The 14120-nt window shown below is 34.6% G+C and overlaps 1 protein-coding gene across 2 annotated transcripts in view; it reads right to left on the bottom strand.

Annotated features, from left to right (window-relative positions):
* Positions 1 to 1122: 1122 nt before the first annotated feature.
* The window catches only part of LOC125042379 (phospholipase DDHD2-like), a 22335-nt gene continuing 9337 nt past the window's right edge, over positions 1123 to 14120 (bottom strand). The window contains exons 4-15 of one of the 2 annotated variants that reach the window (XM_047637963.1): positions 13789 to 13924; positions 12987 to 13171; positions 12528 to 12674; positions 10927 to 11074; positions 9144 to 9253; positions 8840 to 8974; positions 8375 to 8563; positions 7379 to 7532; positions 6975 to 7169; positions 3151 to 3296; positions 2875 to 3053; positions 1123 to 1968 (exon numbers count right to left, since the gene is read on the bottom strand). In XM_047637963.1, coding sequence (XP_047493919.1) covers positions 1470 to 1968; positions 2875 to 3053; positions 3151 to 3296; positions 6975 to 7169; positions 7379 to 7532; positions 8375 to 8563; positions 8840 to 8974; positions 9144 to 9253; positions 10927 to 11074; positions 12528 to 12674; positions 12987 to 13171; positions 13789 to 13924 — 2223 coding nt within the window. In that variant the 3' untranslated portion in view covers positions 1123 to 1469. The remainder of the gene's footprint in view (positions 1969 to 2874; positions 3054 to 3150; positions 3297 to 6974; positions 7170 to 7378; positions 7533 to 8374; positions 8564 to 8839; positions 8975 to 9143; positions 9254 to 10926; positions 11075 to 12527; positions 12675 to 12986; positions 13172 to 13788; positions 13925 to 14120) is intronic. The other variant, XM_047637964.1, reaches the window with a different exon arrangement.

Genomic DNA, 14120 nt, shown 5'->3' with positions numbered 1-14120 from the left:
ACAGCCACACGCCACAGATCAAGCGGTTTGTTGTGACTCCTCATGTCGTGACCCGTCAGGAAGGGGATATATATATGTGTGTGTGTGTGTGTGTGTGTGTGTGTGTGTGTGTGTGTGTGTGTGTGTGTGTGTGTGTGTGTGTGTGTGTGTGTGTATGTGTGTGTGTGTGTATGTGTATGTATGTGTATGTGTATGTGTATGTGTATGTGTATGTGTATGTGTATGTATGTGTATGTATGTGTATGTATGTGTATGTATATGTATGTGTATGTGTATGTATATATATGTATATATATGAATATATATGAATATAGATGTATATATATATGTAAATATGTATATATATATATGAATATACATATGTATATATGTATATATGTATATATGTATATATACATACATATACATATACATATATACACACACAAATATATAATTATAGATATTCATAGAAATATATATGTATATATAATATATATGTATGTATATATACATATATATGTATATACATATATATTATATATATATATGTATATGTATATATATATATGTATATATGTATATGTGTATATATGTTTATACACATGTATATGTATATATATCTATGTGTGTAAATATATACACATATGTATATGTGTATATGTGTATATGTGTATATATGTATATAAGTATATGCATATATATATGTATATGCATATATATATATATATATATATATATATATATATATATATATGTATATGTATATATATATATATATATATATATATATATATATAAGTATATATATGTACATGTGTATATGTGTGTATATATATATGTAAATGTACATATGTACATGTGTATACATGCATATATATATATATCTATATATATATATACACACATATATGTGTATATATATATAAGTATATATATATATGTATGTATATGTATGTATATATATATGTAAATATATTTATATGTATGTGTATATATATGTATACATATGTATGTGCATATATATGTATACATATGTATGTGTATATATGTATACATATGTATGTGTGATATATACATATATATATACATACACATATATATATCTATATATATATCACACATACATATGTATAAATATAAATACATATATATAAACATATATACAAGATATACATATCCTTTATCACTGAATATTTATCATATAATAAAGAAAAAACACCTTTGATATATACCAAAAGCAAGAAATAGCACCACCCTATCACCAAAGACCCAAATTAACATTTCATAAAAATATAATATTATAGGACTGCTAAGCTCTTAAGCCTTTTAATTGATTTCATTATAAAGGCACACTGAAACAGTATCTAAATTAAATTCTTTCTAAGTAGGCAAATCATATAACAGATTACCAAAAGAGAGCACGTATCAATTATAAGAAAGTCTCCTTGGCATATTCCCAAAGACTACACTAACTACACTGTCTCTCTCTACCTCCTGAATGGCGAGGCCCTCACAAAAGAGCCTGGTTGCATTTTAGGAGGTGGACCCAAAGGTGGCTTCTCTGCTGGCTTTACTGTAGGGTCCATACCTACACTCTGACTATCTGGACTAATGACTGGTCTGCCTCCAATAATGCGAGGACCTGGGCAAGCCTGGTTTAGTGGCATGGTGTTCAAACTTGGTTCTGGTAGGGGGTTAACACCATGATCTACAGCTGCAGTACAAGTTGGAGGAGATGTGAACAAGGGAACAGGATCACTAGGCGGGGGTGTTGGAGCTGTGGGTTTTGAACCATGATGAGAAAGGGTCATGCTTGCTGTATCAAACATGGGTGGACTTGAGGGGGAGAGTGAACCTGAGCCAAGAGCCGAGTCCCCATCTCCATGGGTTATCTGCTGCCCAAGCTGACTCTGCTCATTGTCACAAGTGATTCCCTGGGGTACATAAAGTTCCTTGAGAATAAGGAGCATAGTATCTTCAGATTCCCTGAAAAAAATATAAATGAATAAATAAATAAAATATATAATTTAATAAAGAAATAAATAATAACAGTAAATAAATTCTCATGTCACTTTATATTTTAATTACTTTCTTTTAAGTCAAGTTAATTTTGGCATTTCCAGAATGTATACTCTGAGAAGACTTACAATTCTGTCTCTAAATCATACATTTGCTTCCACTAATTTCCTTCTAATATTGCACAAGTGAGAGACACCATAAAAAAAGTGAAAATAAAAGCAACAAAGACCTGGCATTCTAAATAGTGAGGTAATAATAATCAATAAAGTTATTCATAAAAAAACAGTTTACTCCAGCTGACAGAATGATGCACAGCAATGTTACAGAACGAGAACACATGCTACCTATTTTTTGTATTCATTTCCTGTGCTTACCATAACCCTACTGGCACACTGCTCGTGGTCAACTACCAGTGAAAATGGAAATGGTCTGCATATTGGAGAAAGTGGCAAATGTTGAGAAGAATAGTTATGCTTAAACCAACTATGTATGATCAACTCTACATGTTGTCAGTGTGGTAACCTAGTCATTCCCAGTGCCCAGTCTTATTAACATGCTAGATACAGACTTGGGCCTACATGCCTTTCTGCCTAAGTTTGGGTGTCTAGAGAAAATGGAAGTCATTATATTCCATAAGATTATAAATACAAACATTCCCTCTCAATGTTTTACAAATCCTGAAGTTACCATTTCTTATATCTATTAGGTCCCTAAATAAAATTCTTAAAGTACTGCCAATATACATTATATGGCCCTTCAAGTCCATAATTTAAAATATATATATCTTTGATAATGCTCTATAAGAAACATGAAAATAAATACAAGATAAAAATAGGAAAATTAAGAAAAATACTCTATTAAGACTCTTCTTACCAGTAAGTAACATGGGCCTGAAGAGCAAAAATATACTCATTAAAGCTTTCATATGGTTTCTCTTGCAGGACATAGTCAATTCTGCGTCCCTGATTCAGACGTCCAACTGGGATCTTCAACTCTCCAGAGGCTCCTTGCTGTGACTCTTCATCCGACAAGAAAAGCTTCTCTGCCAGGGCCTATGAGGAAAAAGAAAAAGGTATGTTAATGAATACATATTAAACAAAGTAGAAAATATATTAACTTGTAAGACCAAGTAATTAATCTGAAACTAACCTCATCCACTTCCTTCTCTAAACTTGTATTTGCAGATGTTGAGCTTCCACTATAAAATTCATAGAGCCGATTCCAAGTGCTCTGGATGGAGTCCACAATTTTTTGTTTGACCTCAGTCCCAACTCTTTCTATGGTTTCCTTCAACTCTGTCAATTAAAATGTTTTGTATAATTTGCCATCAGATAATGATGTTGATGATGATAAAAAAAAAGAAAAAAAGGATGGAACATGTTCTTGGATTTATTTTCTGTCCCCTGTATTTTTTTTGTGAATGTTGTTACATACAGATGGCTCCACATGTGCTCAGCCAGCAAGGAGTCTATTAGTAGCCCTAGTGACCGATCCTAATTTCCCCATTCCTTGAATTGGCGGGAAAATGTGTCTTTCTTTTTAATACAGTTGACATCAATACTATTATTATTGTTATTGATGTTATGACTATTAAATTGTTATTAAAATCTTGATAACATTTAAGACAATGAAATAATGCAAAAGACCCTTTCCAAAAGTTGAGGAGAAAGGTAAACAGTTGAGATAGGTAGGACTAATGACTCACTCCTTGGTTGACTAAGCACTTGTAGAGCCATTTATGTGTAAATGCAATACACTTGCATTACATTGGCCATGGCATGTATTCTTGCCACACATGGTGATTTGGTTAAAATAAACAACAGCCCACCAAACGAAAAACAGGAGAACAATCCCCAACCATCAATTGCCGTAATTGCCCATTTCCCCAACCCCCTAGTCCTTACGCACACAATGCACTGGCTTGCTGACCTCAGATCATCAAAACTGTTGATAAAGAAAATTTGTAGATATGGAATGGGAGGGAGCCTTGACACCAGACTTCCAAGACAAATGTCAGATGTCTTACTTTCTATCTCTTTGGTCTGGTGTCATGATGCTGAATGGAAACTGAATATGGGGAATAAAACTTAATAACTTCAAAGAAAGAGAAGAAGAAGAAGAAAAACTATTAGTACCCACTTATTGAGATAGCTGGCATAGTCATTACCCCACAAGGGGTGTCCTGTAGATGTGTTGTCATGTGTTGATTAACCCATCACAGCCAGATTGGGTTAACAAAGGTTCTGCATGATGACCACTGACCTGCTTCTTTCACTTTTTCGAGATTTAGAGATCTTAAAAAGTAAGAGTAGAAGCAAACTTCCTAACTTGGTAAGCTGTAGGAGCATAACCTGGATCAGCAAATTCAATTATCCTTTTAATTATCTTGGCTACATGAAGTTGGGTGCATGGCCTAAGTGAATCTGGCTATAACCATAGTACCTCATTAAAATCTGCAGGGGTTGCTTCTATGTAACATTTCAAAGCTGCTACTGGGCAGGTTCCAAAACAAATCCTTGCTAGAAAATAAGGATGAGGAGTAAATGAGGCATATGAATTATTTGGACCAAACTGTGTCAGAGAAGGAGAACGTGAGAGGGCTGCCAGTTGAGGAACACGCAAACCTGTGTCAAGAGAAACAAGGAAGGTTGCTTTGTGAAGCATCTCCATAGGAGATGTATCTACAGAATACCAATGTGATGAGAGGAGATCCAGAACTTTCTGTAGAGACCATGAAGGAATATCATTACAAGTTGGAGGTCCCCTTTGAAAGAATGATCTACAAAGCAATTCCATGGATCTTTCATCCTTTTCTATGTTAGTGGATCTGTGATTGATGCTATATGGCAAGAAATAGTAGGTGGTGCTAGCGACTGTCAATGGAACACATATGAAGCAAACTGAATGAATATATCTGAAGATATTGTAGACTTAGGTTTTGTCTCTCTGATGAGAGACTCTGATGTACATAGAAACTCAATGCATGTAGACACAAGTATTCTGTGACAGAGAGAATTCCATCAGAGTTTCCTGAAGCACATTCCCTGATAGTGGTAGTGGATGAGGAAACCAATGAAGAAGATGCCATTGCTAGAGTTGGGAACCCATGGTGAGACCGATATTAGATGTCTCCTCCTCAGCCACCAACATAGATTTTGTGTCCCATTGGAGCCCGAGCCACTGTAGTGACATTGTTGGTTTGAGGTAAGGAGACCCATGGAGGTACCCACCTCTAGTGTGTAGCTTAACATCCTTTCACTGTCTTCGTGTGACTGTCCAATTATAAGCTAATCATCGAGATACATTAAGACATGAACTCCTCTTTGGAGGAGTTTCCTTCCCATAGGTCACATTAATTTTGTAAATATCCTTGGAGCATTGTTCAGTCTAAATGGAAGGACACAAAAATGACAAGTCTTCTCTCCTACTGACACTCCTAGGAATGGTCTGAATAGAGGGTGTATGGGAATATGCCAATAAACATCTTTTAAGTCAACTGAAGCAAGAAGTACCCCTTGTTGTAGTGTCAGATGTACTTGAGCGACAGACATGAACCAAAACCTGTATGGTTGAATATACTTGTTCAATCAACTTGCATCAAGGACGAGTCTCGCCTCTGAAGAATCCGTCTTTGGAACTTTGACTAATCAGTTTAGAAATACCTTTTTTCTTGTCTCCTCCACTAGTAACCTGCTGATTCTTTTTGATATTGAAGCTGAAGATTTCTAAGGGTGGGGAAACCACAAAGGAGGAGGGTGATCCTTTTTCCAGTGCTACTGAAAGCCAAAGGAAATGAACCATTTAGCCCATCCTGTGGGCCATGATTCTTGCCAACCAGGAGTTGGCCCAACTTGAGTGGGCCACTTTTTTCCTGGACGAAAAAACTTCCAGGAATTGCCGAAGCAATTACTGAAAGATATCTTCTCATTTCCATGTATTTTATCATTTTGAAAATGCAAAGCTGTAGATTTGGAAGCTGCACCTTCCAGACTTTCAGAGTGATCTATAAATTTGTGGTAAGATCTTGTTGTATAACTGGATTGGTGACATCCCGTGAAGTCAAGGAGTGCTTAGGAGAATTAGACCTTAACTTTAGAAGTAGGTGGTGCATGATGTGATAATTGGAAAAAGTTGTTTGGAATCATAGCTTTCACAGGTTGTGGTATCTTTTTGTGCCGCTGCATATTTTAGATGTGACTTAACTAGTGGAAAACTTAAAGTTGCAAGATTGGACATTACTTCTGATGCCTTTTCAAACTCAGGATTCTGGTAAATTGCTTTTGCTGACAGTAATAGAAGTTTAGCAAGTATTGACATTATCAATAAAGTATTCCACAACTGTTGAGCAATGAAGCATGTTGTATGATCCGCCAACAAGAATCTGCTGTCTGGTACTCTTAGTCAAGGAGAAAAATCCTCCTTGCAAATTTTTGGAGCAGAAAAAAACTGAAAAAGTATAATTTGTTCAGAAATAGGCCACTGTAGACCATGCACAGATGGCACAGGTCCTGCAGATGAACAGTACAGCACTATATTTGAGTATACAAAATATACAAAACTCATCTTCATTCTATTTCCTATTACCTAGTAAAATTTACAATGTTAAATTAACTAGAAGAGAGAAAATCAATATATAAATGACTCCTTATGAACTAAAGTGCTCTGATAATTCATAAATAATATATTTCCACCAAATCACTGGTCAACATAGTCAATATCTACTATTAGGGCATCTGACTTTCCATAAACTTTATACCACACTAACATCATGGTAATAATACAGTTTCCCGTGGTCAGAACTTTGTAACGGTTAAGCTTGGATGGGTCAGTGGCCCAAGAAAACTTCAAATGAAAATCCTCAATTGTATTTGTTTCTTTTAAGATATTGGACCTGCAACTCCCTCACTATCCATTGTGAAATCAGAAATCCCTATTTTGAGAAACTCATAAGAGATCACCAGTGGATATCTTACCTAAATGCATTCTCTTTCTTCCCTTATGATGGGGTATCAAGACAGGTCGTAGATCTATGAGACTAGGATCTACAAGAGTTTCAAGGCGGTATGCCACTGGGTCAAATGGGTGGAATATGTTGAAGACTCGCTTGCAGGTGGGTAGCTCAAAATCCACACCTATTGTGTCTATGCCTCGAACTGTGATGAACATACCTGAAATAAGGGGAAAACAGCAAAAGAACATTAATATATGTATAAATTTCACTTTTATATAAAGTCTCTTACTAAACTGGAATTGCTTATATTTCCCTTTTTTGTCACAGACTGTGGAACAGTATATGCATTTGGGTTTCTAAATTGATAAGGAGGTTCCAAAGGACAGCGTATCATCATCCAAATCATCAAAACTCAATCTGGCTTACCAATGGGAGATCCCATAAGGAAGAAAGCATCTGGTTTGAATGAGATCTGAGGGTATGTAATAGATGGTTGACCTGTTCCCTGGCCACCCATGACATAGTTCACTGGGGATGTAACCGAGTCTGTCCGGTCCCTCGAACAAATACTGTGGTTCTCCTGAGAAGAGTCAAAAAGTCAAAGACAGAGAAAAAAGAAAAACAATCAAGCAATGAAATATGAACAAGGAATTCAGTAATGATATACTGTAGAACCAGTAGTGCAACATATTAAACAATAATATGGTAAGATCAAATTCTAGCACTGGATGACAGGAGGGTGGAAAGTCAAATATCACTATATGACACACTGCACTGTCATTGATTGTGTGATGTCTATTAGCACAAATGTACTCCAATAACGACAATCAACATCTCTTTAACTAATCTGCATTGGCAGAACTGTTTGTGCTCACTGCAAGCTATTTGCTAATACTGTTCTAAGCTAATAGAGTTTTGTTGATGTAACACCTTTTCATTTATACACAAATTTTCGCCTAAAATGACATCCATGACATTTAATTTGGCCAATAGAACTGACTTACATTTTTCAACAGATTTATACAAATTAATTAATCAAAGAATATTAAACTTTGGGGATAGCTCTATGTAAAAAAAAACATAATTCGAAAGTGCAAGTGCTTTTTGGACACAAAATTGGAGGCCACTGGATATTGGGAATACCTGGTACTATAAGTGATTTATACGAAAAGCCCAGTCACATAAATGCCTATTGCAGAAGCCTGCCATTCTGTTATATCACACTACTTCTATGGGAGCTTCATACTTACCAGAAACAGCTCACAACAGAATTTGGGAATTCTAACATCAATTTAAGGTTTCCTATTTGGCAGGGCAGCTACATAATCTTAATGCTATCTTCTTTGAGATAAAAATTTAAAGAAATGATAATGGTGGTGATCATATATATATAGGGAAAAAAAAGGAATACCAGATCCTTACCACTGCTGGTGAAGGATCAGTGTTTGGTGAATCTTCAGCATTTGGAGACTGATGCATAAGGAGGTCAAACAAAATGACAGAACCAAGGGAATGCCCACCCAGGGAGACAGGCCCACTGAAGGATGGATTGCGCTCACAGAACAATGTATATAAGCGGTTTAACTCAGATGCCACAGTATCTACAATATGCTGAAAAGACAAAGATATTGTCATAGTAAGAGTTTATATTTTAGATGTTTGCTTTCCAGACTGAATCTCCAGTAAATTAAATACTTACTCAGCCATCCAACATCAACAGAATTATTAGTCTGATATGTCTCACCTATGATACTTCACTTTACATTACCTTATATATAAAATGCCATTACATGAATTCCTATTCCTGGTTCTATCTACAGAATCAACTGGTAGGTATTAATGTTTTTATTTATTTTCCTGTATCATTACCAGTACCCACTTGCTTACCTGACAGTAGATTGGGCTTGTAAAAAGGAGAACATCTAATATGGTGTCATTGGTGAATTCACGTAGCTTAGGTATTGACCTCAAGGTGATTGGCTTTAACTTCTCATCTATTCCTGTTGCATCCCCATGAAGAGCCTAGAAGGATACATTTCATTACATGTATACTGGTCAATAATAAATTTCTGACATTACAGTCATTCTTGTTTATAGAAAAGTTTTCTTGCAACATTGTCAACCACATATAAAAGTAAAGAACTAATGCCTAACTTTCTGCAATAAAGTGGATAAGAAGACTAATACATGCCTTGTGCCAGGATACAGGTAATATTTCAACTCTTCCAATCACTCCCATATCAACTGACTGCTTGAAGTGTGTACTCAATAACTGTTGCCCTAACTTCCGGAAATCATCAACTGGAAGAAAAATACAATATAAATTATTATATAATCAAAAATAATAAATATTTTGTTTTTGTTATCAATATTGCTGAATAAGTTATAGACCTTAACATTAAATATGGAAAAATAATGTTTGCGATATCTTTACAAGACATTCAACCTGATATATTTTCTGTCTGTCTTGTACAGCATCTTTTTTCTTTGGTTTTTGTTTTGAAGGAGAGAAATGTCAATTTTAGTTGGATAAAATCCAAATGAGAAATTCTTTCTCCATTTGCCAAGAACACCATCATCACGACACCGACTGTATAAGACCAACAACATCTTGTATTGACGATAGATTTTTTTTTTCTTTTCTTTTCTTGCTTCTTCTTCTAGGCTTAAAGTGAGATAATAATCAGCATAAAAAGGAACAACAATTTCAAATCAAACATATTACATTCATTTATGTTCTGCAAAAATTCTAGGCCCAAGAAGAAGGGCCAATGTCCCCAAAGTCAATTTTGAGACAAATGCCTTTGAAAGATTGCTCCATTAATTCAATTTCAGCAAATAATAATTCATGAAATAATTTTTTTCTACAACTTATCAAACTGTGTTACAGAAGTGCTTTTAGAACAATCTTTGAAAAAAAAAAAAAAAAAAAAATTGCTGATTAATTGGTAAATTAAGACAATTATTACTGTTGATGTATAAATCATTCCTCCTAATTCAATTTAAATTTAGTTTTTTTTACAATTATACATAAATAAACTTTCTTTGATAATAATTTTGTAATCCATTCACATAGTTTTTTTCTTCTTTCTGTAATAGTAAAATATATTATCTGTATACTAAAAATGGCATATTAACTTTAGGGAAAATATATAATAGTAAAAGTGGCCAACCTAAAGCTTTCTGTTACTATGTATTCAAAATGTAGCCATTTGTGGCAATCAGTAAAGCAGTGAGATTTATGATTTTCAGTGAACTGGATTTCAATGCCATGCTCTTGTGGCATACCTTATGCACTGATGAAATTAGCATTATAACCCATTTAGAAACAAACATTTCCAATTTGGTAATAGGCCTATCTCAAAATTGGCATTTTTGGACATTGGCCTTTCAAGCTCTTGGGCCTAGAATTTTGGAATTTTTGTATAAGCCTATTTGCCAATAATTGCAATTCCTTTGGTAATTATAATAAATATTAAAATATATATATATATATATATATATATATATATATATATATATATAAAACATATATATCTTTTTTTTTTGAAAAGCCTGATTACTGAAAATTATACGTTAAGGAAATTGAAAAAGTGTAAGCTGAATGTGTATGGTTCAAATATCACAAGGATTAAAATAATATTCTCTTCTAGATCTAAAGAAAAGAAAAATAGGCCATACAAGATATTACATGGCTTTCAGATACAATAATTCATATCTTTTGCTAATATATAAATCAATCTCAAAATCTAAATCTGCATTTACTTTCAACAAAACTTGTTTAAAATACTGTATTGTATATTTCTGAAATTCCAGACATTTTGTTATAATGCACCAGATAAATAAACTTATTTCATTATTCTCTTCATCAAAAGAAATCTTAATGTTAAATATCAGCAAAACAAATCTATACACAACCTGCAGCCAAAACCAATATAAATGGCAATTAGAAGCAGAAAAAGAAGTAGCCTTACCACACTGTTCGACAGGTCGGAAGCGCAAATCACACACAGATCCTATGCCATGGACAAGGAACAAAAGATGGTCTATCTTCTCTGCTTCACCATCAGAAATATCAAAATCTTCAGTTCCTCGTTTCACTGTCAGAGGTGCCTGAGAGCCCTGGTAGCAGGAAAATATTCATAAAATGACACGAAGGAGATATTGAAATAAAGAGAAGTTTGATCTTTTACTTAGACATAAAAGTGTAAATAAGACTAGGCAATAACACAAGATGTATAATTTACATCTTCTACATTAGATGCAAGTGATAATATTGGTTACTACAATCACCTCAGGGTTTCAGGTAATAATCCCTAACCACATACTTCCGGGGAAAATGCTGTGCTCATCTTTTATTTTTTTTGTGAAATGTCTCTGCACACAGATGACTCTGCTAGTGCTTAGGAGTCAGTTAGTAGACCTTGTGACCTTACCTAATTTCACCTGTCCTTGAATTGGTGGGAAAAATGTATTTTTTACTAATGCTATGAATATCGATGGTGTTATTTTTATTATAGACATTATAATTACTATAATGTTATAGACATTAGTAACAGCAAAATAAGATAACATAATATATTTTCGTAAATCAAGGGAAAGGGTAAACAGGCGAAACAGGCAGTACTCTTGATAAGCTCCTTGATGGCTTAGTACAAGTGTAGCCATCTATGTGTAAAAACAATTAATAAAGTAAGCTCACAGTGGGCATGGTATGTACGTCGAATTTGGGTTAAATATAATCTTTGAATTTCACGGGGAGTGACAACTCTTGGGTGACTGACCCCTTCTTTACCATCCACTCACACTTACGTGAACATATTGTTGTTATCCCAAACCAAATGTGCTCATCACCTTTGAGTGCTGTTCAGATTGGTATAGTCTTTATCAACTAATCTAAACTATTTACTCTCCCTTAGCTTAGTATTGTCATCCGAGTTATCTATAGCACTATCATTATAAAAATGATCCATAGTAGTGAGGAACAAAATCAAGAGATCTAACTGCATCAAAGGAAGTATGGAAGAGAGATGAGTATTTGGATTATGGCTAGTCATCATTTACCATAATTAAACAATCAGTAAAGATGAGTAAATAAGGTTAGTACTGTGACAAAAACATCATAGTTGGGGGCGTAAAAATTGGGTAATGCATGATTTCCATGACCATCTACAATACTAATTGGTGATGGGCCAAATACCCTGGTGTATCGCCATTAAATAGGATGTTAAGTAACCATTTACTTTGCATCTCAAACACCCATCCCGTCTTATGTACATATGTGAATTCAAAATGATGGAGTTCTCTAATTGCACAACCTTTAATATATTGTTAAAAAAAAAAAGGGTGTTTATAAATAAATATCCATTTTAAATATTAACATTGTTCTGTAATGACCAAATTGGTGGCTGAAATCATGGCAGGCTACTTCAGAAATTTTCATCTTGCTCTGTTATTCCTCTTTACTGCTGAGTTCAAATAATCAAAAAACGGATCATGGTACCAAAACAAAAAACAAACAAACAAACAAACAAAAGCAAATGCATGGATCATATTACAGATATGATTAACTTACATTGACTGAGATCCCAGTAGGAAAGTCTCCTTCAACCCCTTGATAGTGAAGCATGACTCGAGTGGAGTGAATCATTATCCTGTCACCATCCTTGAGATCGACCTGCTTATGCCAGCGACCAGATATTACTGCATCCCTGTAATCCTCCTAAGGAGTCAGAGAAAGAATGCAGATGTCTTTAGAATATTAAAACAAAACCTGTCTTGCTTGGTCTTGGAAAAGCTCTTTCCAATAAGATAGCAAGAACAAAGATGAGAAAACATAGTGTTACAAAAAAGCTTAGCATCTTAAACTGCCCCCAAAAATGTAAACATATACAAGCTTCTGATATGCATACATTCATACCTGAGTGTACATAAATACAATCACACATGCACATAAGCAAGCATTCACTCATTCACCCACTAATACTACCACACCTACAGTCACAAGAAGTAATGAAGTGTGCAATGCTCTCACCTCTAATTTCTCTGCCACATCTTCCTCATAAGGTGTTGGTTGTGCATCTAGCGGGCCTTTCTTAAACCAGCTACAACGTCGCACCAGGCAAGGTTCTGTATCATCCCAAAACACAGCTCTGCGCAACCTTTCACTTATACATACATCGTGGCGACCACCATCAGTTGCCAAGATGTCTGTGCTACCTTTGCAAAGAAAAATAGAAAGCTAGAATTAGATATAAAAAAAACAAACACAAATAGACAAGATAGACTGACAGACAGATGAGTAGACAGACTGTGAACAGTAGGATGGATATAACAGAAAGTATGATGAACAAAGACTGAGACTGAAGGAAAGTGGAAGAACTTACAGATCTTCACTCAGTTAAGTGAACACCTATGCACAAAATGAGGGAAATACCCAGTATTTACTTAGAGATCATATTACATATCTATATAAACTTTTCTGTTTCCTAAAAAAATCGTAGAAAGAACATGGTAACCCCCCCCCCCCTAAAAATCCTGTAGTCTTGAATTATATTATTCAAATGCAAACAGAGCAAGAACAAAGGCTACTAGTACATACACATAGGGGCTGATAGATCACTTGTTTCTACATTTAAACACATCAGACAATTAATATTCAATGCTCAATGAACTGGTTTCACTATCTATGTGTACAGTCTCAATATTTTAAAAGGTGTCGATATTTACCTCAAGATGCTTTCAAAATGTTTCTTTGATGTAATAAGACATTTTAAATTTTCTCTGAAATCACAAAATAAAAATGTCATATAAGAGGCTCTACTCCTGGAACTAACCTGTTCGATGAGCATCTTCCAAGTTAAAGGAATCTGTAAAGCTGAATGGTTTCCATATGGGAGGCTGGCCAACTGCATAGAACCAATGATGCATCACTGGGTGGTACATGCCATCCTGACTTGGTGGATTACTAGCCTATAATAGAAAAGTCCAATGTTACTCAAGGTTTTTGGAACTCTGTAGATGCAAATAACATTGATCTATTATCAATTTTACCATTTACCAGCAATTGATTAAACTTCACCCCAACAATCCAGATGACTTGACCATTACATCATGAAAAAATTTGGCTTGAGGGGCAGATGACATGAAGATGATGTCATGGGAAAAT

Source organism: Penaeus chinensis, chromosome 32 (genome assembly GCF_019202785.1).
Source record: "Penaeus chinensis breed Huanghai No. 1 chromosome 32, ASM1920278v2, whole genome shotgun sequence".
Taxonomy (NCBI): Eukaryota; Metazoa; Arthropoda; class Malacostraca; order Decapoda; family Penaeidae; genus Penaeus; species Penaeus chinensis.
The sequence above is the reverse complement of the archived record's forward strand: the minus strand, read 5'-3'. Positions and strand labels throughout refer to the sequence as shown.